At 38.8% G+C, this 23924-nt stretch overlaps 2 protein-coding genes and 1 pseudogene across 8 annotated transcripts in view; 1 reads left to right on the forward strand and 2 right to left on the reverse strand.

Annotated features, from left to right (window-relative positions):
* Positions 1–15754, reverse strand: part of TMEM116 (transmembrane protein 116) — a 76525-nt gene extending 60771 nt beyond the window's left edge. For 3 of the 7 annotated variants that reach the window (XM_036220232.1, XM_016149738.2, XM_016149734.2), the window contains exons 1-4: positions 7267–7387; positions 6652–6698; positions 6109–6172; positions 577–708 (exon numbers count right to left, since the gene is read on the reverse strand). In XM_036220232.1, the coding sequence (XP_036076125.1) occupies positions 577–708; positions 6109–6172; positions 6652–6698; positions 7267–7314 (291 nt within the window). In that variant the 5' untranslated portion in view covers positions 7315–7387. Of the gene's footprint in view, positions 1–576; positions 709–6108; positions 6173–6651; positions 6699–7266; positions 7389–15418; positions 15579–15603 lie in introns of those variants that run through there. The other 4 variants (XM_016149737.2, XM_016149733.2, XM_016149735.2 and 1 more) reach the window with 3 other exon arrangements.
* Positions 6288–6386, reverse strand: LOC118603278 (annotated as a pseudogene).
* A 224-nt stretch (positions 15755–15978) lies between the features above and the next one.
* ERP29 (endoplasmic reticulum protein 29) lies at positions 15979–23180 on the forward strand. The gene is made up of 3 exons (XM_016149743.2): positions 15979–16188; positions 20426–20564; positions 22356–23180. The coding sequence occupies exons 1-3, from the start codon at positions 16045–16047 to the stop codon at positions 22856–22858; spliced, it is 786 nt and encodes a 261-aa protein (XP_016005229.1). The 5' UTR covers positions 15979–16044; the 3' UTR covers positions 22859–23180.
* The last annotated feature ends 744 nt before the right edge of the window (positions 23181–23924 follow it).

The following is a 23924-nucleotide window of genomic DNA, read 5'->3' on the forward strand; positions in this document are numbered from 1 at the left end:
AATACGGACTGAATTTTAATCTCCACTTTTTCACATTCAAAGTCTCAGAAAATATAAAACAAACATTATATACTGATGGCACTGTGTGGGTTACTCCATTGATAAAATCTATGAATGATATATAAACCACATATGATCATCTGTAGTATTTCCAAAAGCCAATGTTTATATGTCTACAATTAAAAACCATGTAATAATTTCAAAAGCTGTTATAAAAGAATATTTCATTACATGGAACTATGGTCATAATATGTTGAATAAGAAAAGTGGATTATAAAAGTAATAATGCATTATTATAATTCCCTGTGAGTATATGCATTTTAAATAATCTAAAATATATAAATATACAGATATATAATATATATGAAATAGTGAAGGCGGTATATCTGGGTGATTTTAATTATCTTTTTGCTGCTCTGCATTTTCCAAATTTCTATAATAAACAAAGTCTTTTTAAATATGGAAAAACAAAGCTTTTGTTTCAAAGTATAACAATAAACAAAAGAGTCCCACTTTATCTTTGCTTCCTATTTATCTGAGTGTGCAATTTTGCAGTTACAATCTAGTAGTACTCACCTGACCAACTGCTTGCAGGTTATAGCAGATTATGTCCTTATTGGCTGCTGAAGTGCCATAGACAAATACCTCAATGAGCCAGCATATCCCCAGGAGGAGGTCAGAGAAGCTCAGATAAAAGAGTGGCCTTATCTGTCAATGCAAAAGCCTCATTGTTAATAATGAATTATTTTTATATTTTACCTTTCTAGTAGAAAACTGGACATCATTTTTCTGGGGCCTCTGCCACTGGCTGACTGTGAGGAATGTAAAGAAATATACCAGGTAGGAAGGAATCTGTAATCACAACTATTCCAAGTGTCCTGGAATCGGAGTGCTTACAGATGGATTAGCATTGGATCTTCTTCTTCACAGAGACACTCCTTCTTCAGATATGGGGTCAAATAAAAAAATGGACAGATGATAAATTTTGTGATGGAGATATACCACAAATAAAAAATTGAAAGTGCTCTAGTTACACAGCCAACATCTTCTAACAAGAGGATATCAGTGGAGTGTTTAGGGATATGGTTGAGGACCCAAAGAAAATGAAAACAGTTTTTTTAGATCTTAATATAATTTATGAAAACAGTTTTTTTAGATCTTAATATAATTTAATGTGCATATTTCTTTTTTTCTTCGTTGAGGTATAATTGATAAATAAAATTGCGAGATATTTTAAGTCTACATTTTAATTTCCCCTGAATTAATTAAGACACCCATCTCCTCACATATTTACCTTTTGCCAGGGGGGAGGGAAGAGTAAGAACATTTAAGTCTTACTCTCAGCAAATTTTAATTATACCATACAGTGTTATCATGTTATCATGTTATACATAGTCACCATGTTATACATTAGGTCTTTTGACCTTATTCATCGTATAAGTTTCCCTATTTATGCAATCTCAATTATAATATCAAGATAACCTCTTGAAGAAATATCAAGTAAGACACTTGAAGGAAAAAAATAAAGAAGACTTATCCTACACATATAGAAGCTTAATATAAAGCTGTAGTGTAGATACTGTGGTACTAAGCTGAGGGATGGACAAACAAACCAATGGAACAGAATAAAGAGCCGAAAACAAACCCAAGCATACATATAAACTTTTGATATACAATAGAGGTGGCTTTTTAGATCAATAGAAAAAGACGGTCTTCCAAAAATATGATGCTAGAACAACTGGGTATCTATATGGATAAAAATGAAATTGGAACCTTAGTTTTTACCTCACACTTAAAAATCAGTTCCAACTAGTTGAAACACCAAAATTGTCTTCAACTTCTGAGTAGGGAAAGTTTTCCCAAACAAAACAAAAAAGAAATAATGAAAATTTTGACTACATTAAAATGAAAAATGTATGTGTCAAAATATACCATAAAGAATGTGAAAAGACATGCCACAAAGTGGGAGAAGATATTTGTAGTACATATAACTGACAAAGGACCAATATGCAAACAATATTAAAAACAACCAAAAAAATTACAAAGCAATAAGAAAACCCAATTGAAAAACTGGGCAAAAGATTTGAACAGGTATTTAAGAAAGGAGGAAATCTAAATGGACATAAATGCATGAAAATATGCCTGACCTTATCAATAATTAAGGAAATGAAAATTAAAACCACAATGAGAAAAAAATTACACACTCATGGTAAAAATTTTTAAAGTCTGACAATATCAAGCATTAACAGGAATATGAAGCAATGGGACCCTTCATACATTGCTGGCACAACCATTTAGAAAAGTTTGGCACTATCTACGAGATATGTATATCCCATAACAATTCTGTTATTAGAAAAATACATTCAAGACATTTTTGCATGTGTACACAAAAAACATGTACAAGATTGTTTATAGCAGCACAGATATATTGTGGTATGTTCATAATACAGAATGCTAAACATCAATGAAAATGAAATGAATCAGAGCTATAAACAACAACATAGATAAATCTCACAAATAATATTGAGGGAAAAAAGTAAATCACAATACAATACATACAAAAATACACTATTATTCCATTTATGTCACGTTCAAAAACAAGAAGCGCTCAAGTGTTAAGAGATACATACATTACTGGTAAAAATGTATATAAAAGTAAATAAATGATTATTACAAAGCTCTGGATAGTGGTTATCTCTAGAGGTGAGGGGGAGAATTGTGATTGGGAAGAAACATTAGCAGGTATGCTTGAGGGTACAGACGATTTCTATTTCTTGTCTCTAGCGTTTGTTTATAATCATTCTTTAAATAATAAATACATACATGTATTATGCATTCTAATCCATGTCTGACATATCTCACAAGAAAAAGTAAATTTTAAAGAATTTAAGTTATCCTTAGATACTACCTAATATAAAAACTAATCTCACTTGTACAAATGGGAATTTTTCTCGAATCTTTCTTTTAAATGAGAGGAAAGGTAAGACGCTAATACCTTGCTAATAGGTGTAAATGATCAAGTTGCCTTGGCTGCCGAAACAAAATCAAGTGAATTAATAACATTTTAAACTGCATTTAATAAATATCAAATAGTATTATCTTCACTATATATAGCCTTTGCTCTGGGTAAACTTACTAAAATGACAGCTAGATGGCACATTCACAGATACAACTAGCCTATGACTTACCACAAGTTCATAACTGTTAATGGGTAAAATATTAAAACAATACTAAATAAACCCTGGTGAAGAAAGGTAGACAAGTGGCTTTTGTGAGCAAGAACATAATTATGGTCATTAATTCAATAAATAGCCTTATATATAGGAACTGTTGGACCACTAGAGCACACTTAAAGTCTTTGTCAGGGAAAAAGAATAAAAAGAGGTTTACATACTTTTCCTCACGGTTGTAAAATCATGAGTTCTAGTAAAAGGAGATAAAAATCAATCAATTTACACAACAAAAATTAACTGAGTACCTATTACTGCAATCAAGAAAGATCTCACGCCCATCTAGATACTATGTTGAAGGTAATACGAGGATATAGTCCATGGAAAATAGCACAGTGCTTGGGAATAAGGAAGACACAAAAAAGCATAAGACACAGTCCTAAATATGAAAGCAAAAACTCTGAAAAAAAAAAAAACCAACCCACATACACACACATACATACACACACTTTTGTCATTGGCTAATTTAAATCAAGAGCAGAATGGAGGGTGTGGATGTACTGTGTGAAAGGCCTTCCCAAGGAGGTTCTGGGTCTAGGTCTATCCAGGTAAGATCTAAAACAACTCATACTAATACTCTTCTAAAACCCTGCTTCCCAATATCTCTGTTCAAGCGAAATCAAGTTATAAAGAATATCAAAAGTGACCTCTATGAGGAAACGAAGTTGCACAATGCAGTAAAGTATATCTGTCTAGGGTTGTTTTTTGTCCCCACCCGCACCCCCAGCACTGACCAGCCTAAGTCACTTTCTTCTCTCTTTTGGTTGCCTCTGAGTCACTGTCTAATTAGCTAATCCCCTCAAAGATTCACCATGGATTTTTCAAATTTACTATAATTATTTTTAATTTAATAGACTATTTTTGTCCTTTTAAAATTATGCCTTCTATGTGTTTTTGCTGTTAAAAATGTTCTTTGATGAAGAAATAAAGAAAAATAGCCAAGTATGGCTGACATTTTTAACCTGAAAAAACTGGCATTTTTCCTAGGCTAAGAAAACAGAATGTATGTCAACCACTGAACAAGTGATTGCTGAGGTGCTTTAGGCTCTGGTTATATGAAAGGTGTGAGGACTGAAGCCAGAGAAATTAAAGGTCACATCCTAAGTCAAACTTGACCCCACATCTTTACAAAGCTCTAACCCATTGTCATGCCAGAGTTCACATCAGAACAGTGGTTCTCAACCAGGAGCAATTCTTCCTCTTCCAGGAGACATCGGGCAATATTTGAAGATATTTTTGGCTGTCACAATTGGGTCAGGGGTGGGGGTGGGGGTATGTTGCTACAAGCATCTAGTGGGTAAAGTCTACTAAACACCCTAATGCACAGGACAGCCCCCCACACCAAATTACCATCTAGCGCAAAAGGTCAACAGTATTGAGACTGAGAATCTCTGCTTAGCTCTCTCCACTATGCAATTTATACTTTATTAACTTAATCACATCTGAGCTCCAATTGCAGCAAAGGAAACGAACATTAGGGCAATGTGAATCACAGGAAGATGTGTGGCCTAATAGTATTTTGGCAGGCAATGACGATACAGTATCAAGATTTCTGCTTTTTTTGTTCTACTTACATAGTCACATTCTACATATGAAATACAAAATTCCCTTTTCAGTAGGCAGCATATTTCAGTGGTTTAAAAAGTGTATGGGGGGAGAGGCTTTGGAACAAGATAGGTCTGCACTTAAATTCTAGCTCTAACACTAGCTATAAGTCCTAAGGAAAGTCCCTCAACCTTATTAAGATTACATTTCCTCATCCATAATATCGGATTCATAATATCTACCTCAGAAAATTGTTTTAAGCATTAAATGAAAAATGTATTTAAAACACTGAGTACACGTGTCTAGAATACAGTAAATACTAAAAATTGGTTTAATTTGAAGGGGGATTGTAGGTAAGAGCTAGACTCTTGAAAATCTTTGCTCTGCTACTTACTGTGTAACTTGAACAAGTTAATCTCATGACTTTAAGCCTTGATTTCGTCATCTGTGAGATAGGGCTAATACTGCCCTCATAGGAGAGTGATGATGAGGACTAACAAGATAAAGTACATAAAGCACTCAGCATAGTTGGAACACAGTAAGTGTTCAACATACAGAGCTATTTTTGTTTTTAAAGTGAGCCCACCAAAACCTAATGAAATTTTTCACATATAAAAGTTCTCCCGTAAGTGTCCTAAAACTAAAACTACATTTTACCTAATTTTGTGCCATTTGGCCTGGTTAGAGGAGAAATGGTTGTTACATTTCTCTTAAAATCTTTTCTGAACTAGCACATTCATTATTCCACCTGGTCCTCTCTGAATCGGGAAAGGTTTTGGGTTTTTTTTTTATACCTTAAATATGTACAATTTTTATTTGTCAATTATACCTCAATAAAAGGAAGGTTTTTGACATCATCTTTTTGGTATGAATAGTTTTACATAGGTTGTTTTTTTGCTCTCTTTTCAGCATTAAATTGTAATTGCCTAGACAGCCAGAACAGCAAACCAAGTACCTTTTGTATAGCGGTCATTGAACTATTTCTTAGCAATTTACCAACATAGCAACATTAGAAAACTCACCTTGAAGCAGGACCTTACTATGCTTAGAGTAAATATACAGTTCAAACAACACTGTTTCCTCAACCTTAATAATTTATGTATATCAGAAAAATTCACATTTAGCAGTCAATCTCTCAGGATTCAAAGTTATAGTTTAAAAAATCACTAAGAAAAAAAGGGAGACCTAGTGACAGTATCTAAAATATCTCAATAATGACAAATTTCCAGTAATTCATAGAATTATTCCATCATTTATAAGTGACACCTCTCTTAATTATATCAAAGGCTAAGTCACTAAATGTTCAAATCCAACACAAAAACAGATTGCTCACCTCTGGAGATGTCTGTATATTCTGGAAAACAGCATAGGCAATAAGTGAACTTGAACCTATGACACTGACAGAGATAAAAGATGATCAATAAAACAGGACAATTAAGAATCCTTCATTTTTGCTATTTATTTTGTACAGCTTTACTGATATATACTTGATATAAACTGCACATGTTTTTTAAAAGTATGGAACACTTTAGAATTTGAGTGTCACCCTTGTGCAGGGGTCACACTAATCTTCTCTGTTTTTAGTTTTTAGTATATGTGCTAACAAAACATTGATTTTGCAAGGCAATCCTGTTGACCAAGCTGTCCTTTAATTTTCAGGTGTTACCCTCCCATCTGTTTTTGTTGTTGTTATTATTAATGTTGTTACATTTTATTAATCAGAAAACATCAACGTGGTAAAGAATAGCATTTCTCTCTAACTAAAGAATAAAAGCAAATCCCCAGAGGAAAAATAAAATGTAGAAAACATCAGGATTCTCCAGTTTTGTTTATACTAGTTTAAACAGTCATATTACATGAGATTAAATAAACTTACCTCAGAGTAGCCATAACAAACTGTATCCACTGTACTGCAGAATCAACCTAAACAAAATGAGAAAGGGAGAACAAAATGAAGTCTTTTACATTTAATATTCAACTTTACTTAAGTTTCACTGTTTACTAACTACATGTGCAGAGCACAAACTCTTTCGCAGTGCCTAATCAAAACACACTACTACTACATGTCTCAGAATGAGTAGAAAGGTGAACAGGCCCCTGGAAAGGCACGGTGATTCCCTTTTTTCTCCTTTATTGTTACATCTCAGGGAAACAGATAAAAAGAATGGAGAGGTGGATAGAAAATGACTGAGTGAAAAAAAAGAGAATTGTTTGTGAAAATTAATAAAAGAATAAAATGGAGAATAGAAAAGGTTAAATTTTCAGAGAGACTAGGCAAATGTATGGAAAGAATGGGTAACAGGAAAGGTAAATAAATACTGAATACAGTTGACTGGCAGAGCTGACAGAGGAAAACAGAATACTAAGCAACAGAGAAATAGGAAGAAGAACAGTTAATCATATGGAGAGAGACATTATGAATGAAAAATACAGAACATTGAGGAAGAAATGGGGAGTAAAAAGAGAAGAGAGGGACAGTTTCTAATCTTACCAAGTCCAAACTGTCCTCCAGAATGCTAGCCTCCAGTAGGAAGGCCATAGGGACTTCAGCCCCAGCTATACTTAAGTAGTCCCGATCCTTCTGGGTCAGGTTCTGAATCTCCAAACGGCAAACAGGTGGCTCCACCCCTACCCTAGTCAGGCTCCTCCCTACCCAATCCTGCCCTGTATCTTGAGGGCAAGGAGAGAGAAGGTGGCAACAAGTGGAGGAGAAAGTCAAGCAGAAAGAACAAAAATAGAAAGAGCAGGTGACAAGGAAACAAAATTCTAAAAAGCATTAGCAATTGTAAGAAGAGCCAAGAGGCAGGAATAATAAAAAGTAGAGAGAATGAGTCATAGTGAAAAGGTAAATAGAGCTGCAAGAGAAATATGGAACAGAATAAAGGGAGAGAAAAATGGGGAAGGGAGGTCTGCTTAAAACTTGTCCCTGTTTAGAGACAGAAGCCTGTGATGGGAGAGATTGCACATTCACTCAAACAATAAATTTTTAGTAATATCACGAAAAAGTTGTGAAGAGGAGTTATTCATGTCTCATTTAATACTAACATCTCCAATATTCTGTACCAAAAATACCCACCAAAATTATATAATTAAATTACACGGTTCACTTAATATACGTATGTTTATATATCAACTTTATGCAAAGCATTGTGTTATGGAAGATATAAAGACAAATAAGATACAAACTCATACCTCCAGGAGCTTATAATAGGAAAAATGGCTTGAATAACAAAATTTCAAATTATCTGCACATAAAAATAATATACACTGGTATATGAACAGAATTTTAAGAACTGGTAAAATCTGGACAAAGATTGGGGGAAGGAGAAAGTAGAAGGAAGAACATTGCATTTATGCAACCAGTTATTAGTTATTTCATCTAACCATACTTTCATATATTCTACAAATATTAATTGACAAATTAGATCATTTGCAGGGCTTGAGTAATTTAAGTCTATGACTATTCACATGAGGTTGAGAATGTAGTGTGGAATAGAGGATGGGTTGTTAAGTGGAGGTAAGCTCTAAATCGCTTTCCTTAAATTATTAAATAAACAAATTTTAAAAATAACAGGAAATTTCTGGATCAGAAATTCCTCTCATAGGACTCAGGGAGTATTTTTAGGCCTTTAATCATATATCTATGTAATAAGGATGAAGAGACTAATGACAGTCTCACTAAGAATGCTTTTGGACAAAGGGCTCTTTGTCTCAGTAAAGAACAAATCTCAAATTGTTCAGAGAACAACCATGCCAAATCCGTCTGCTGCTCTTGATAGAACTTTTCTCTTTTGGCACCCCTTCTAAAATGTCTTATGCTACCAGCCAACATTTGGGGCTTTCTGGATATTCAGCACCATCCCATCTGAAATGCCTTTGGAAACAATCTTCCCATCTTCCTTTTCCAAGAGGGTTAACTCAAGCCCAGATGATGAAGTGGGTGATATTTACTTCCAGTTTCTCTTCTCTTTCTACTGATCTCCTTAGCAAGGTCAAACACATCCCACCTCTCAATTAACATAATGGGCTACTATGTATTACATATTAATTTAAGTTAACAGATATTTATTAAACTTCTATCACAAGGAAGTTAATGCGCTGGATACAAAGTCAGGAAAAATACCTGCCTAGTAAAATATCTCTATTTAAGCAAAAATACTCAACTCAAAGAAGGATTCTAGTAATAACAGCTACCAATTATTAAGTGCTTTCTATGTGTAAGGCTCCATACTAAGCATTTTAATCCTCAACACAACCTATGAGGTAAAAAGTAGTATTATTCCCATTTTACAGATGAAGAAACTGAGACTTAAAAAGTCACTTCTCTATGGTTACAGAGTTATCAAGTGGTAATGCCAACATTCGAACTCTGTCAGTTTGACTTCTCACTCTTAACACCTACAGTATTCTAACAGGGAACTGGCAAATGGGAGAAAAAAGAAAGACAATTTTAAAAATTAACATGACATTGAGAGCTCTTTTATTAGGCAATTTCTTCTTAAAGTGCAAGCAACAAAAGAAAAACTGGTCTTTTTCAAAATTAAAACATTTTCTGCTTCAAAGGATAGCCTCAAAAAAGTGAAAAAGCACCCTACAGAATGGAAGAAAATATTTGTAAACGATATATCTAATAAGGGATTTGTATACAGAATATATAAGGAACTCCTATAACTCAAGAAAAATATAACCCAATTTAAAAACAGGTAAAAGTTTTAAATAGAGATTTTCCCTCCCAAAATATGCAAAGGACTAATAAGCACATGCAAAGATATCAACATAATAAGACATCAAGAAAATATAAATTAAAATCACAATGTAATGGTATACTAGGAAGGCTGTGAGGAAAAAAAATAGACAATATCGAGTGTTGATGAAGATATGGAAAAACAGGAACACTCATACACTGCTGATGGAAATGTCAAATACTGCAGCCATTTTGGCAGTTTCTCAAATGGTTAAACATATACTATACAACTCAGCTCCTAGGTATAAATCCAGTTATACTCCTTGGTACATGTCCAAGAGAATATAAAACATATGTCCTCACAAAAACTTGGACACGAATGTTCATATAGTGTTATTTATAACAGACAAAAAAGTAGAAACAACACGAATGTCCATCAACTGGTGAATGGATAAAATGTGGTCTATCCATACAATGGAATATTATTCAGCAATTAAAAGGAAAGAAGCACTAATACATGCTACGACATGAGTGAACCTTGAAAACACTATGCTAAGTGAAGAAAGTCAGTCACAAGAGAACACATATTGTATGATTCCATTCATATGAAATGTCTAAAATAGGCAAATTTATAAAGACAGAAAATATATTAGTGGTTGCCTAGAGCTAGGGAGGTAGTTTGGGAGGGAATGGTGAATGACTGCACAGCATTTCTTTTCAGGGTGACAAAAATATTCTAAAATTAGATTGTGGCGATTGTTGCAAAACTCAATGAATATACTAAAAGCCATTGAAATGTATACTTTAAAAAGATAAATTATAATGGTATTATATCTCAATAAAGCTGTTGCCAAAAAAATAAAGTTTGAGACAAAAACAAGGAAGGAAATGCCCATTGCTGAAATGCATGGTTTAATGATTAATGGATTACATGTTTCTGCCTTTCTTATTGAAATTAATAATATTTAGATTAAAAAGTGTAAAGTAAACATTGCAAAAGGGAACTGAAGATAAAGATTGTAGAAGAGCACCTGACTTCTCTAAATGAATCCACCACTCCTGGCCTGAACAAATCACACTCCAGGACTTTGATGAAATTTGCAGGTTAATCCAGTAAACCATTGAATGAAATCTGGAGAGTTTGTGTAAAAATGGGAAAATTGCTAGAAATTGCAGAAAACTGGTGATAAGTAATTTTATTTTTATAAAGAGGAAGGATAGAATCTGCAAACCATAAGTGAAAGATCCTACCATGGATCCCAGATAAGATTCTAGAATGAACTATCTGAAAGATATGTTTTTAAACACTTAGAAAAATGTAACCACTAAGTCAGCAAGGATTTATAAATAACCATGCCTGGCTAACCCTATTCTCTTTTTGAAAATAATTATTATACATAGTTATGTATAGTATTTAGACAAAACATTTGGTGAGAAATAGACCAAGTAGAAACATTAATGGCATTTCTTGAACAAATAAACCTAAGGGAATGCTAATTCATTGATCAATATCGATTTAAAAATGTCTTCTAGTAGAGTGAACCAGCATTCTGACTTGGCATTGTTCTGTGAAACACTGTCATTAATGACTTGAAAGAAAATATAGTAGGCATATTTACCAAATTGTATGCTACTTATCTATTGCTGCATAACAAATTCCCACAAATTGGGTGGCTTAAAACACAAATTTATTATCTCACATCTTATGTGGGTCAGAAATCCAAGAATAGCTTTAGTTGGGTCCTCTGCTTCAGTCTCTCTCACAGGGCTATAATCAAATGTTGACCATGGCTGGGTCTCATCTAAATACTCAAATGGAGAAGGATCTGCTTCCAAGTTCACGTAGTTGTTGGTCTAATTCATTTCCTTGATAGTTGTTTGTCTGAGGGCCTCAGTTACTAACCGTTGGCCAAAGGTTACACTCAGTTCTTTGCCATGTGGACTTCTGCAAGATGTCCTCCTAGCAAGATGGAAGTCACAATCTTATGTTACCAAATCGCTGAAGTGACTTGCCATCACCCTTCCTGTATTCTATGGATCACAGATCTTGCCAACACTCAAGGGGAGAGAATTACACAAGAGTGTGACTATCAAGAGGCAGGAATCATTGGGGACCATCTTAGGGTCTGCCCACTACTCTTGAGTAATCTAACATGTCAAGTACTTTTTCAATTCAGATCATTTGAAATAGATGTTCCCTCTCTCTGGAATGCTCTTCCCCTAGCTAATCACATAACTGGCTCCTTCTCATTCATCAAGTATTAGCTCAAATATCACCTCAGAGATGTAACACTTAATGAAATTCCAAAATATTTTGTTTTTGTGGCTTACAAGAGTATGTAATGATGAAATAACATGAATTGAAAGTGAGATAAAAGGAGAAAGAAAAATATCTACGCTGAAATGATTTGGTCCCTGGATATTAAAAACTCCATGAGTTTTTTAATATTACAGTATTGAAAAACATTAAAACATAAAAAATGTCCTGATATCTCATCATCTAGTCAAAATGATGTCTTATTTATTGACGTTGTCCTTGTCCATCCCTATATTTGATTTGTACATATAGTAATTCCACAGCTAGCATTTTATATTATACGTTTTTGCTCAACATTATTCCATAATAATTTCTTCCCTTTTGTTAGTCTTATTTTCTTTCTCTCCACTCCCCTGGACTATAATCAATGCTAACAGCCTGGTGTATTTCTCTATGTTCATTAAAACATATCCAAATATATACATACATTATGGGGGTTATTCTTACGGTAGTAAGTTTTAAAAAATGGGATCATATATTTCTGTACATATTGCTTTTCCCACCTATTATTTCATGGACATCTCTTCACTTTAAAAGAAATAGCTCTAACCCATATAAAAGCTGTATAATATTCCACATAAGGTCATTTATCAACATTTCCTAGACATGTAGGTTGTTTTCAGATTTTTTCACACCTTTTTCTTCCTTTTTTGCTTCTTCAAACAATGCTGAAGTAAAAATCCCTACATCCCTGCGCATATAATCTTCTTCTGTGCTGATGACTTTATTACTAAAGGACAGATTCCAAAGTAGAATTCTTTTAGTTCCTCAAATACTTCATGCTCTTTTTTCACCCTAGAACCTTTGCTCATGCTGTTTTCTTTTCCTAAAATGACTCCTAACAGAAAAATCTGCAATTTTGCTTTTATTTATACAATTATTTAACGTCTGTCTTATTAGGTAAGTTCCTTGAGAGCTGAATCGTATTCATCCTTTAGGTCTTAGCTTAAATATACCTGTTTGTAGAGGTTTTCCATGAACTCCAATCCAAATTTATCTCCCATCATATTCTTTCAATATTCTTTCATATTCTTTCCATTTTTCTTAGCAATTATCACAATTTGTAATTATATATTTATTTGTGTAATTCTTTAGTGTTATAGTCTCCCCCATAAGGACTGCAGGGAGCACATCTATTTTGTTCATCGGTATAACTCTTACCTCTAGGCATGCACGGCACATGAAAGATGTTCTGTAAATATCTGTTGAATATTTAATTCTTAAAGAAAGGGCTTGGAGAAAATCATATTATGAAGTAAACCATCCTTCTACAACATTTTTTAACAGGAGAAATCTGCTTTAAGTGTTCATTAAGACATCTATATCAGAGAATTAGTATCAACATTAACAAAACACTGCAGGGAAAAAACAATTAGCTCTAAGGGACCTCTGAAAAACAATATGGGGTCTAAGAAGAGAATGTAATTTTGAGAGACAGTCATGGACTAGTTTCTTTTAACAAGTACTTACTGAGCACTTACCATGTGCTGACGTTGCTCTAGATGCTGGGGATATAGACAAAAAAAAAAAAAACCCACAAAGTCCAGCCCTCATGGGCAATGGATAATTAAAAAAATAAGCAAATTATACAGTATGTTAACAAATTGAAAAGTGCTATGGAGAAAAAATAACAGATGGAAAGCAGAAAGGTATCAAGGAGGAGCAAGAATAGTCAGGGTAGACCTTAGGAAGATGACATTTGGGCAAAGACTTGAAGGAAGTGAAGGAGCCAGCCACGTGAATATATAGAAGAAAAGTGCTCTAAAAGGAGAAAACCAGTACAAAGGCCCTGAGGCAGAAATATGCCTTGTGAATACAAAGAATAACAAAGTCAGACTGTGGGCTTACTGGCTCCATAATGCTCGAAAAAAGATGGGTCGGTTTATGTACTAATGGACTTAGCAGACCATGCCACTTTTCTTCCTCCTCACTCCAGCTGCTATACTGATTATGCGCACACTCACGTAACATGTCTCACCTTCCTACTCCCTATCTCCATACAACACCCAGGGTGAGTTTTTGATTTTCCACATTGGTGTCAACTGTGAGATTTTATGACTTCCTAAATATGAAGAATTATACCTGGCTTATCTGTGCAGATTGTCAAGATCCTGAAGCCAAAATTCTAATCATATCATGAGATAACTAATTGACTGAGACCAAAACGCTATTAAAAGCATTGAGATAATTACCGTACTTTTGCAGTTCCTAGAAAAAGCACCAATATTAGCCTCCTCTTTCCAACCAATCCACATCCTTTTTTTCAAAACCTACTTCTAAACCAGCCATGACTAGGAAGTCATTCCTGATTGATCATATTAACGAGGTATACCCAAAGCATTTACATACTCAGAAGTGCATAACTTAAAAAGTCTAAATGTCTTATAAAATGTTCTAAAAACTCATAATAGCTCCTTATTGACTACAGGACAAAGGAAATTCTTAGTTTAATTTTCAAGACAGTCCCCTACCTGAGCTTAAAACCGTCTTCCTGTTTTTAGAACTCCCCAGCCAGCCCAGTCATTCTCCGAAGTGTCACATTTATTCACACTTTTGCGCCTTTTCTTGTTTTCCACCTAAAATATTCTTTTCAAGGCTTAAATCCATTTCCATCTCCTACATGAAGTCTTCTTTAACCATGTTAGCCATAGTAATTTCCCCCTCTTCCAACTTCTATCATTCGTCTATGCAGCTCATTTTACTCACTGATTACGGGAAACTCAAAATAAAAATTTCCAAACCTCCCCCCAAACACATGCGCGCACGCACACATACACACACACACACACACACACACACACACACTTTCCCTCAAAATTTCTATCCAAACTGGTTGCCCAAGATTGGATCTTATCTCTGATACTATTTTATACACACATTTATTGGACACATACAATGTTAATACAGTGCTAAACCCCTTATTATGCATTATATAACTTACTCCCTTGCCCTCACATCCATGTGTTCAAGTCTTGTGAATTCTCCCTTACATAAAAGTTTCTCAATTCCATATTTACTTTTTCAACCTTGCTATTATGTCCTATTGTGGGACCTTAACCTCTCCCACCTGGACTATTGCAAAACTCTTAACTGGTCTCCCTGTCTTCAGCCTTCTCTCTTCCAAGCCATTGTCTTTACTCCTGAGTGACAATAAATCTAACGTCACTCTCCTGGTTAAAACCTTTGATGGTTCCAAACCTTTTAGCTGGATGAGACCCTTTACAATTCGCCCCAGGTAATCTTCACAGATTCATCATGCTTTTCCCCTTGCTAGAAATATCCTTTGGTGTTTGCCTCCTAAATGCCTCCACTTCTTTCAAGATTCGACTCAAAAGTCATCTCCTAACTATAACTTTCTCTGAGCAGGATTGATTGACTCTCCATTTGTGTTTTTAGTCTTATTTTCTGTCAGTTAATATTATGAGTTATATTGCTATTCCTGTCTCCTCCCCCTGCCACCCCTCTCCCCTCCGCCCCCGACACTGTGAGTTCCTTCAGTACATAGCTGCCTCCTTTGTCTGGCAGGCAAACCCAAGATTTGGTGTAAACAAACTGTATCCTGAACAAGTATTTGTTGAATAGAACTCTTACAACTAAAAACACTTTCAGTGAAGCCTGGCGCCTCCCAGGTGAGGCACTCACCTCAGGGCAGGCCCAACTCTCAGACTGGGCAGAGGGCAGGCGTGGCCCTGACTGCCGTGCTGACGAAGAGCCAAGTCTGGCTGGCCAACTCTGGGCCTGGCTAAGGGAGGTCGCAGAGGATGGCTGCCTGAGGGCACTACTGGGCCAATTGAGTGAGGGGTAGAAACACAGTACGACTGACTAACCGAAGGCAGTAGCGAATCCCAACCGACTGCCCGACGGACCAAAAGCAGGAAGAAGTAAGAGCGGGCATCGTCATCTTCGAAGACGACGAAACACACCAAAGCAAGGGCGGCAAACACGGAAAGTTCGCGCCTCCCGCCTCTCCTCACGCGGAGGAGCACGGGAAGAGGATTGGCAGGCGGCGCGCTCCGCCGAGTGCGCGTGCGCAGCCCTCCGCTACGTCTTCAACACACGTCGCGCCGTTCTCCCTCCCGCTCCGCCAGTTTGCGTTTCGCCGAGTGCGCGCGCGCGGCAGCCCCATTTCCCCGCCCCTCACGTGGCCCCACCCACTCGCCCTAGGCGCGCGTGAGCCTCCGGGGCGGGTCCTACTGGTCACGTGACTCCCGACTTGCGCTCTCTTCACTACAGCCTTCCCAGCGCCTCCACTGCGAGAGTCCAGCGTTATGGCCGCCGCCATTCTGCGCGCTGCTTCTCTCTCCCCACTATTTCCCCTTCTCCTGTTCCTTTTGTTCCTCTCCGCTCCGCAGGGGGGCAGCGGCCTGCACACCAAGGGTGCCCTTCCCCTGGATACAGTCACTTTCTACAAGGTAACGGGGGCGGGGAACATGGCTCGCAGGTGCAGCCAGAGCGCCCAGGGGAGCACACACCCGTGGGGGACGTAGGGCACTGAAGGCTGTTAGGAGGTGGTCTGTATCGACGATCCCGGGGCTTCCCACCATCCAAAGGGCTGATGGATTCTGTGCCGAGACCATATCATGACCATGGGGTTTACGTGCTCCATGGTCCCTCTGCACGGTTGCCTTAGCAGTATTTGTACTTTATTTCCTCTTTGCGAAAGGTGCCGAGATGCAGCCCAGGGAACCGGGTGCCCCTTCCCCTCACCTATGGGGAGAGGGCGGTGCCGGGTAAGATCCAATCCTCGAGTTCCAAGTGTGAGACCCGGAGGGCGGTGCAAGCCGGTCGCCACAGTTCTGGCTGTGGTTGGGCGGAGTGGTGGAAACCCGGCGTGTGAGCATGCATTTCTGTGTCCCTCTTCCCTTGGCTTGAATTGCAGCTTGCTTTGCAATATGCAAAAAATGCCAGATACCTGAATCTCCTTGGAAAGTTCAAGCATTAAGAATATGCTTCGGTTCAGTCACCCCGTAGGGAATATCTTGGACTTGGGACAAATGAATAAAATCGTGTCAAGGCGTGGAAGGATTCACCACTACTTCCCACCCCCGTATTAACAGAATGTGGGGTCCTGGCCTGGGTTAAAGGTCGTTGGAAATGTTGAGGGCTGAATGCAGCCCCAGTCCCCCACCCCCTGCATCTGCTAGGAAGTGAAACCAAGAAGTAGAGTTCTAAGTCTATCTCAAATGGTTGAACTCTTGCTATTTTCAGAAGGGTTTCTTGTTGTGCGTTTGGCACCTGTGGCTCATTCAAGGCAGAATTTCAAGAATTTAAAAGTGGAGATGGCTGGTTGGTTGTCAGGCACACTCCATAGTGCCCTATGCTTTGGGGAGCTTTATTGGCAAAGTGATACCCCTAACCCCCAAACATGGGAATAGGATAACATTACAGACCAAGTGTGACTTAGAGGGAAACTTCACTGTAAAGTGAACAGTATTTCCTAATCTGTTGGTGCCTCGTCTTTACTGCTAGCACCCTGGTTAAGGGTATCATTACAGTAACCCCACTGGCCTCCCCGTTTTCACCTTTGAGCCTCTCAAACCATTCTCCACACCGTACCCTAAGTCCTACATGATCTGACTCTTGCTTCTCTCTCCTTTCATCTCCTAACCATCCCCCTTTTTTGCCCCCTCTACTCCAGCCTCATGTTTTCTGTCCTTTAAATATTTCTAGCTCATTACTGCCATAGGCCCTTTGCACTCGTGACTAAACATTCTTTGCCCAATCTTTGAAAATCTGGTTGTTTCTCGTTGTTCAGGCTTAGGTTAAATGTTGCCTTCTCAGAGATCTGTCTTCCTTAATTTCCCTCTCCCCCAGGCTAATGTGCTAGTCACATTCCCCTGTTTGATTGCTCACCCTTCACTCCAGCACTCATCACTGATTTTTTTCTTGTCTACTTTATCATTTCCCACATTAGAATATTACATGCATAGGAAGAGCTACCTGCCTATTTTGTTCACTTAACAACTGTACAACCTAGTGGGTAACCCATCCCATAGAAAATGCTCAATAATTTGTTGAATGAACAGATGTTTCTCCAGTCCCTTTCTAAATCTCACTCTCTTCATTGCCATTGAACAAAAGGAGAGCTTCTAGTGTTTTCATGCCCAGAGGCTTCATTCCATGCTTTGCCTTTGGGTGATTTCCAGTGTCTTTTTTTGTTTCTTGCCCTTCGCCCTCACTAGAAATAGGAGACCCTTTCCATTTCTTTTACTCCTGTCTTCACTTAGAACAGTGCCTTGCACATGATAGGCCCTCCGTACCTTTTTTATTCAATGAATAAATGAATAATGAATTCATCTGTATATTGAAGAAGCAAGTTGCCTAAATATAGGTTATGGTGGTGCCAGTTCCTCAAGGATGAGATTCCTAAAGCAGTTAAGAGGTACAGACTGGGTCAAAAACTAAAAACAAAATTCCTTGTGTAAATGCTTGCCATTCAAAACCATTCTGCCACTGGTAAGAATGGTGAAAGTAAAAGATGGAGACCACTAAGTCAATTCTATCTCAATGTTAGAGCACTGTATGACTGTTAATATTACTCCATAATACAAATGTAGGCTCCTTGCAGGTAGGAATGCTTGTTGTACTTTTAAAAATTTCCCCTTGGTGCTTGCTTCGGCAGCACATACACTAAAATTTCCCCCTGGACATGTAGCATCTGCTACCAAAGTCTGCCCTAGCTTTGTTCTTTTAGGAATTATTTTTGGGGCATCTGCTACATACAGGTACTGTCGGGCACTAGTGATACAGTAGAAAACAGGTCAGGCAAGGTCCTTATTCTCATAAATGTACATTCTAGTGGAGAGGACAAACAAGCAAAGGATTTCAAAGAGTGATTAATGCAGCAAAGAAAGTAGAGCAGGATAACGAATAGAATGTGATGAAAATGAAGCAGTATTAGTATGAGTGGAGGAGGTCTCTCCATTAGGAGGCGTTATTTGGACTGAACTTTTAATGATAGACAACCACGGGAAGAATTGAGGAAAGGGGATTCCAGACAGCAGGGACAGCAAATGGAAAGGCCCTGAGTGGGAATAAGTTTGGCATGTTGAACTGAAATAAGGCCAGTTGGGTGGGAGGGATGTGATCTGATTTGTATTCTAAATCTTCCCTGGTTTTAGACCCCCGGAGCTCAGAATTTTAGGGGCCAGTGACCACTTAAAGATTACCTGTTTGGGTGGTTTTTCCCTCTTCCCTTGTGTCACTAGACAGTATTAAATATTTTTTAGAACCTAAAACCAAATGGACAGCAACACAACAGGGAACAAGGACTAAAAAAACTGGAATGGTGTCAGTTTGACTTTATCACAGTGATTGCCTGTGATGAAATACTGACTGGCAGAGATCACTTTGGTTAGAAAAACAAAAAGTTGTAGGAGGAAGAGAAAGCAGTATTATTGCCCAAAGGCAGCTTGTTAGATGAAAGGTGTGCATTGAAAGAAACCGTCAAAAGGGAATCCTTGGAATTCCTCAATACGTTAAACATAGAATTACCACATGACGCTGCAGTTCCACTCCTAGGTAGATACCCAAAAGAAATGAAAACAGGTGTTCAAGCAAAATTGTACATGAAAGTTCATAACAGCACTATTCACAAATAGCCAAAAGGTGGAAACATCCCAGCCGTCCATCAGCGGATGAATGGCTAAGCAAAATGTGGTCTATCCATACAGTAGAGCATTTGGCCACAAAAAGGAACAAAATACTGTTGGATGCTACAACATGGATGAACCTTAAAAACATGCTAAATGACAGAAGCCAGACATAAAAGGCCATATATTGTATGATTCTGTCAGTAGACATCCATAGAGACAGAAGGCAGATTAGTGATTGCTAGGGGTTGGGGGTAAAGACTAGGGAATAGCTGCTTAATGGGTGTGCCGTTCTGGGTATGGCGTTCCTTCCTTTCCGGGTTGTAAAAATGTTCTAGAACTAGATGTTAGTGATCATTGCACAACACTGTTAATACACTAAATCTCACTGAATTGTACACTTTAAAATGGTGACGTGAATTTTACAATTGAAAATATTGGCCCTGATGGTTAGAATCTAGAGATCTAGCCAAAGTGAACTGTAATCTAGGGAGAGGACATTGTCCCAAACCTGGCCTTTCGGTAACTTCCCTTGAGCACAAAATTGCAGAGTTCAAACTCTGGGCTCTCTCACCAAAGCATCCTCAGTGGCACCAGCTCCTTTATAGGTGGTTGGTTGGTTGGTGTCAGATTTCTGGTTCAGTTGTTTACTGAGAAAAGCCCCTTGGGATGATGGACACGAAGGAGCCAAAGTGTGTGCTAAGTGTTTCCTTAACCTTACCTAAAGAGTGACTAGAGGAGAAGGCCTTACTACATCCACAGCTTTGTTTATTCTAGACAAGGTTTTATACATCTTTGATAATTGTGAACAAGTACCTATTTGGGTACCCAGAACATAGCAGGCACCACTAAATTGTTAAATGAATCGATGGATCGATGGATGGATGCATGGATGGATGGATGGATAGATGAATATGACTATCAGTACGTGAGAGCTTGTCTCCCCTAGGGGCTTGTTTTCCACTCCATTGCCTAACGAGGGGTCCCTTGGGAGAGGCAATTAGCCCCAAAGGTCCCTGGAAAAGCCCCCCACTTGCTCAGCTCTGTACGCCCTCAGGTCATTCCCAAAAGCAAGTTCGTCTTGGTGAAGTTCGACACCCAGTACCCCTACGGTGAGAAGCAGGATGAGTTCAAGCGTCTAGCTGAAAACTCGGCCTCCAGCGATGATCTCTTGGTGGCAGAGGTGGGGATCTCAGGTATGGACAAGTCCAGGATGACTGGTGGGGGCAAAGAGGGAAGAAGCTAGGAATTATTTCCCTACTTAACAGGGAGAATGCCCAGCACCTGAGCCACACATGAGAAATGTATATGTGGTCATGGCCTCAAGAAGTCTGGTACCCACGGCAAGCTTAGGTTGAACAGCTTCTGTGACCACATAACCTCAGCTCAGCCTTGCAGGTGCCTGAGGAAAGAGAATCCACCATCTTTCACTCTCCACCGCACACTGATGTTAAACTTAACATGAGTACTTGGAGCTCTCCTTGCAGTGGACTGTGGTCAGAGCAGGAGTGCCATGCCTCCTAGGGGACAGCATAGTCCATTCTTCCATGTTCATTTCAACTCTTTTGTACCAAAACTACTGGGTTTTGGCTTTAACTCAAATCCACCAGAGCTGCCACTAAACCAAGGGTAGTTCTCAACCACAGTGACAGCTTTAATAATAACAGTGGCCAACATGTAGTGGTTTAGTCTGTAAAGATATACACAGACATTTTTACTCTTCACTTGAACCCTACCTGAGGAGCGAGACATATTATCTCCATTTTATACTTAAAACTGAAGCAGTGGCTCATCCAGAATTCACCTGTTAACCAAGCACAGTGGGTTCTTCCCTCTCTCAGCTTCCTCCCAGCATCAGTACCTAACAAGCTCAAGAGTCTGGTCTTGGGTAGAGATAGCTGGCATTCTTCTCCAGGACAATTGGTCAGTTCTGAATCACTGCCAATTCACTCCCTTAGGGCTTTCAGAATAATAATAGCTGGCATTTATTCAATGTTTACTATGAAACAGGCCACTGCTAAGTGTTTTTACATGCGTTTCATCCTTATGACAAACTCTATGAAGGAAATACTGTGACCCCCAATTTTCAAATGAAGAAACATTCTTAGAGTAACCTGCTCAAGACTGTAGAGTTTAAAGTGGCAGAACTAGGATTGGAACCCCCACGCTTCCTATTCTACTGTCCTGTAATTGGTGGTTTTGGCCATTTCTTCTTGACAGGTTTAAGAAACCAGTTGTCACAGCATCAGTCCTTGGGGCTGCTGCTGCCTTGCAGGGAAGGCATAGCAAATACTAACAGCTGCCACATAATCGGTACTTAACTCTGCCAGGTTAAGTGCACATAGCCCCTCATCGGGTCCTTCCAGCAGTCCTTGTGCGGTAGGCACTCTCTTACCTACCACCCGCCCCCCTTTCTCACCAAGCTCCAGCCAGGTCGGCCTGTGTGATCCTTAAATACACCCAGCGCATTCCTGCCGCAGAGCTTTTGCACTTGCAGTCCCTTCCACCTGAGACACTCTTCCCAGATCTTCACCTGTCTGGCTTCTTGATGTTTAGGTCCCTCACGTCCCTCATGTCATCTCCAGAGAGGCCTTCCATGACCACCTGAAGTGGGTCGCCTTACCCACTGTCACATCACCCTGTTTTATTTTCATCATGGCACTAATCACGTTCATTTATTATCTTTCTTCTCACCCTTAGAAGAATGTTAAGCGCCTTGAAGTCAGTATTCCTAATCACAGCTAGACCCCTAACACTGAGAACGGTACCTACAGATAGTGGATATATAATTTTCAGAAGAATTCCCATTTTCAGATGAGGAAAATGAAACCCAGAGCGGTTAGATGACTAGTGTCACATGGACAGGAAGTCACAGAGGAACTCAAACACAGTGATTTTTCTTGCTCTCAGCTCAATTAGGCCTCGCAGCAGTCTCCTGCCCTGCATTCCTCATGGTCTTGCTCCTCCTATCTGATTTCTGTTCACAGATTATGGTGACAAGCTGAATATGGAACTGAGTGAGAAATACAAGCTGGACAAAGACAACTACCCAGTCTTCTACCTATTCCGGGATGGGGACTTTGAGAACCCAGTCCTGTACAGTGGGGCGATTAAGGTTGGAGCCATCCAGCGCTGGCTAAAGGGGCATGGGGTCTACCTAGGTATGCCTGGTTGCCTGCCTACCTATGACACCCTTGCTGGAGAGTTCATCAAGGCCTCGGGTGTGGAGGCCCGCCAGGCCCTCTTGAAGCGAGGACAGGACAACCTCGCAAGTGTGAAGGAGACTGAGAGGAAGTGGGCCGAGCAGTACCTGAAGATCATGGGGAAGGTCTTAGACCAGGGCGAGGACTTCCCAGCATCAGAGATGACCCGGATCACCAAGCTGATTGAGAAGAACAAGATGAGCGACGGGAAGAAGGAAGAACTCCAGAAGAGCTTAAACATCTTGACTGCCTTCCAGAAGAAGGGGGCCGAGAAGGAGGAGCTGTAAAAAGGCACTCCAGGGTTTTCCAGTTTGGGGAGGGTGGGGAAGGGGAAGTTACCTGCTGGCTGTGAGACCCTTCTGGAATATAAGGGAGTGGTGGGGAAAGTGACACTAGTAAGCAGAAATCTGAGCATGCCTGGACATTGATGCTGATATGACCATGCTTGGGACATTTTTATAGCCAGTCTGGGTATAGCTAGAACACTTACTCAGATGGCTTGTGAAATTCCCCCTCAGAAGGAATTGGTGCTATAAAGAATGTACAGCCCAGACCGTTGACAGGTGTAATTCTGATCCAATTAAAGTTTCCGTGTTTTGGCTAAGTGGACCTGAAGCTATTCAGTTTTCTTTTACAAATGATACCTTGGCCTATGACCTGCTTTCTCTTTTGAATTTTTAATCTAAGCTGGTATGGACCCCATTATACCAGAGTAACAGATTATCTTGGCAATACTCTGGAGACTGGTCCAAACTCAATGGCTACCTTTATTACTTTCCACTGGTGTTCAGACTCAAGTGGACTGATTGTGGGTGATATATTGCATTGTGCATTTTCTCATCCTTAAAACTGAATGGCAACATTAATCAACTTCAGTGTAATTATTTTCCATGTTCCATGAGATGCAGAGGGAGCACTGTATTGACTTTGAAAGTGTTCTCGTGAGTGATGAGCAATGTCTGCAATGAGCTTCATAACATCCCCACTTTCGTATTTATTGAAATTATGAAACTAGCTACTGAAATATGTCTAATTGCACCCAAAGAAATTTAAGTTGAACAGAGATGGCAAATGAAATCTTACATTATTTATGTTCCTTAATTTATCCCAGATCGGTAAAGTCACTGTAAACAAACAAAAAATGCAGGAAAATCCGTGTGTCAAATTGGACTGAACAAAAAATATTGTGGGAGCTAAGGATAACAATTCATCTAGGTAAAAGATGTTCAAACCTAAATGCCTGCCCAAACCCGGCATAGGTACTTGCAACATTTGACAAAAGGATATATATTTGGCCCAACAAATTCAGTATTCCCCCTACTCGTTATTTTAATTTTAATTGAAAATTTGAGA

Source organism: Rousettus aegyptiacus, unplaced genomic scaffold, assembly GCF_014176215.1.
Source record: "Rousettus aegyptiacus isolate mRouAeg1 unplaced genomic scaffold, mRouAeg1.p scaffold_m13_p_5, whole genome shotgun sequence".
NCBI lineage: Eukaryota > Metazoa > Chordata > Mammalia > Chiroptera > Pteropodidae > Rousettus > Rousettus aegyptiacus.

Excerpts from the sequence above, each read along its gene's own strand:
- ERP29 (XM_016149743.2), top strand. The coding sequence starts at position 16,045 with ATGGCCGCCGCCATTCTGCGCGCTGCTTCTCTCTCCCCACTATTTCCC. Across the intron at positions 16,189-20,425 it reads ATACAGTCACTTTCTACAAG|GTCATTCCCAAAAGCAAGTT; the intron begins GTAACGGGGGCG and ends GTACGCCCTCAG. Across the intron at positions 20,565-22,355 it reads GGCAGAGGTGGGGATCTCAG|ATTATGGTGACAAGCTGAAT; the intron begins GTATGGACAAGT and ends TTCTGTTCACAG.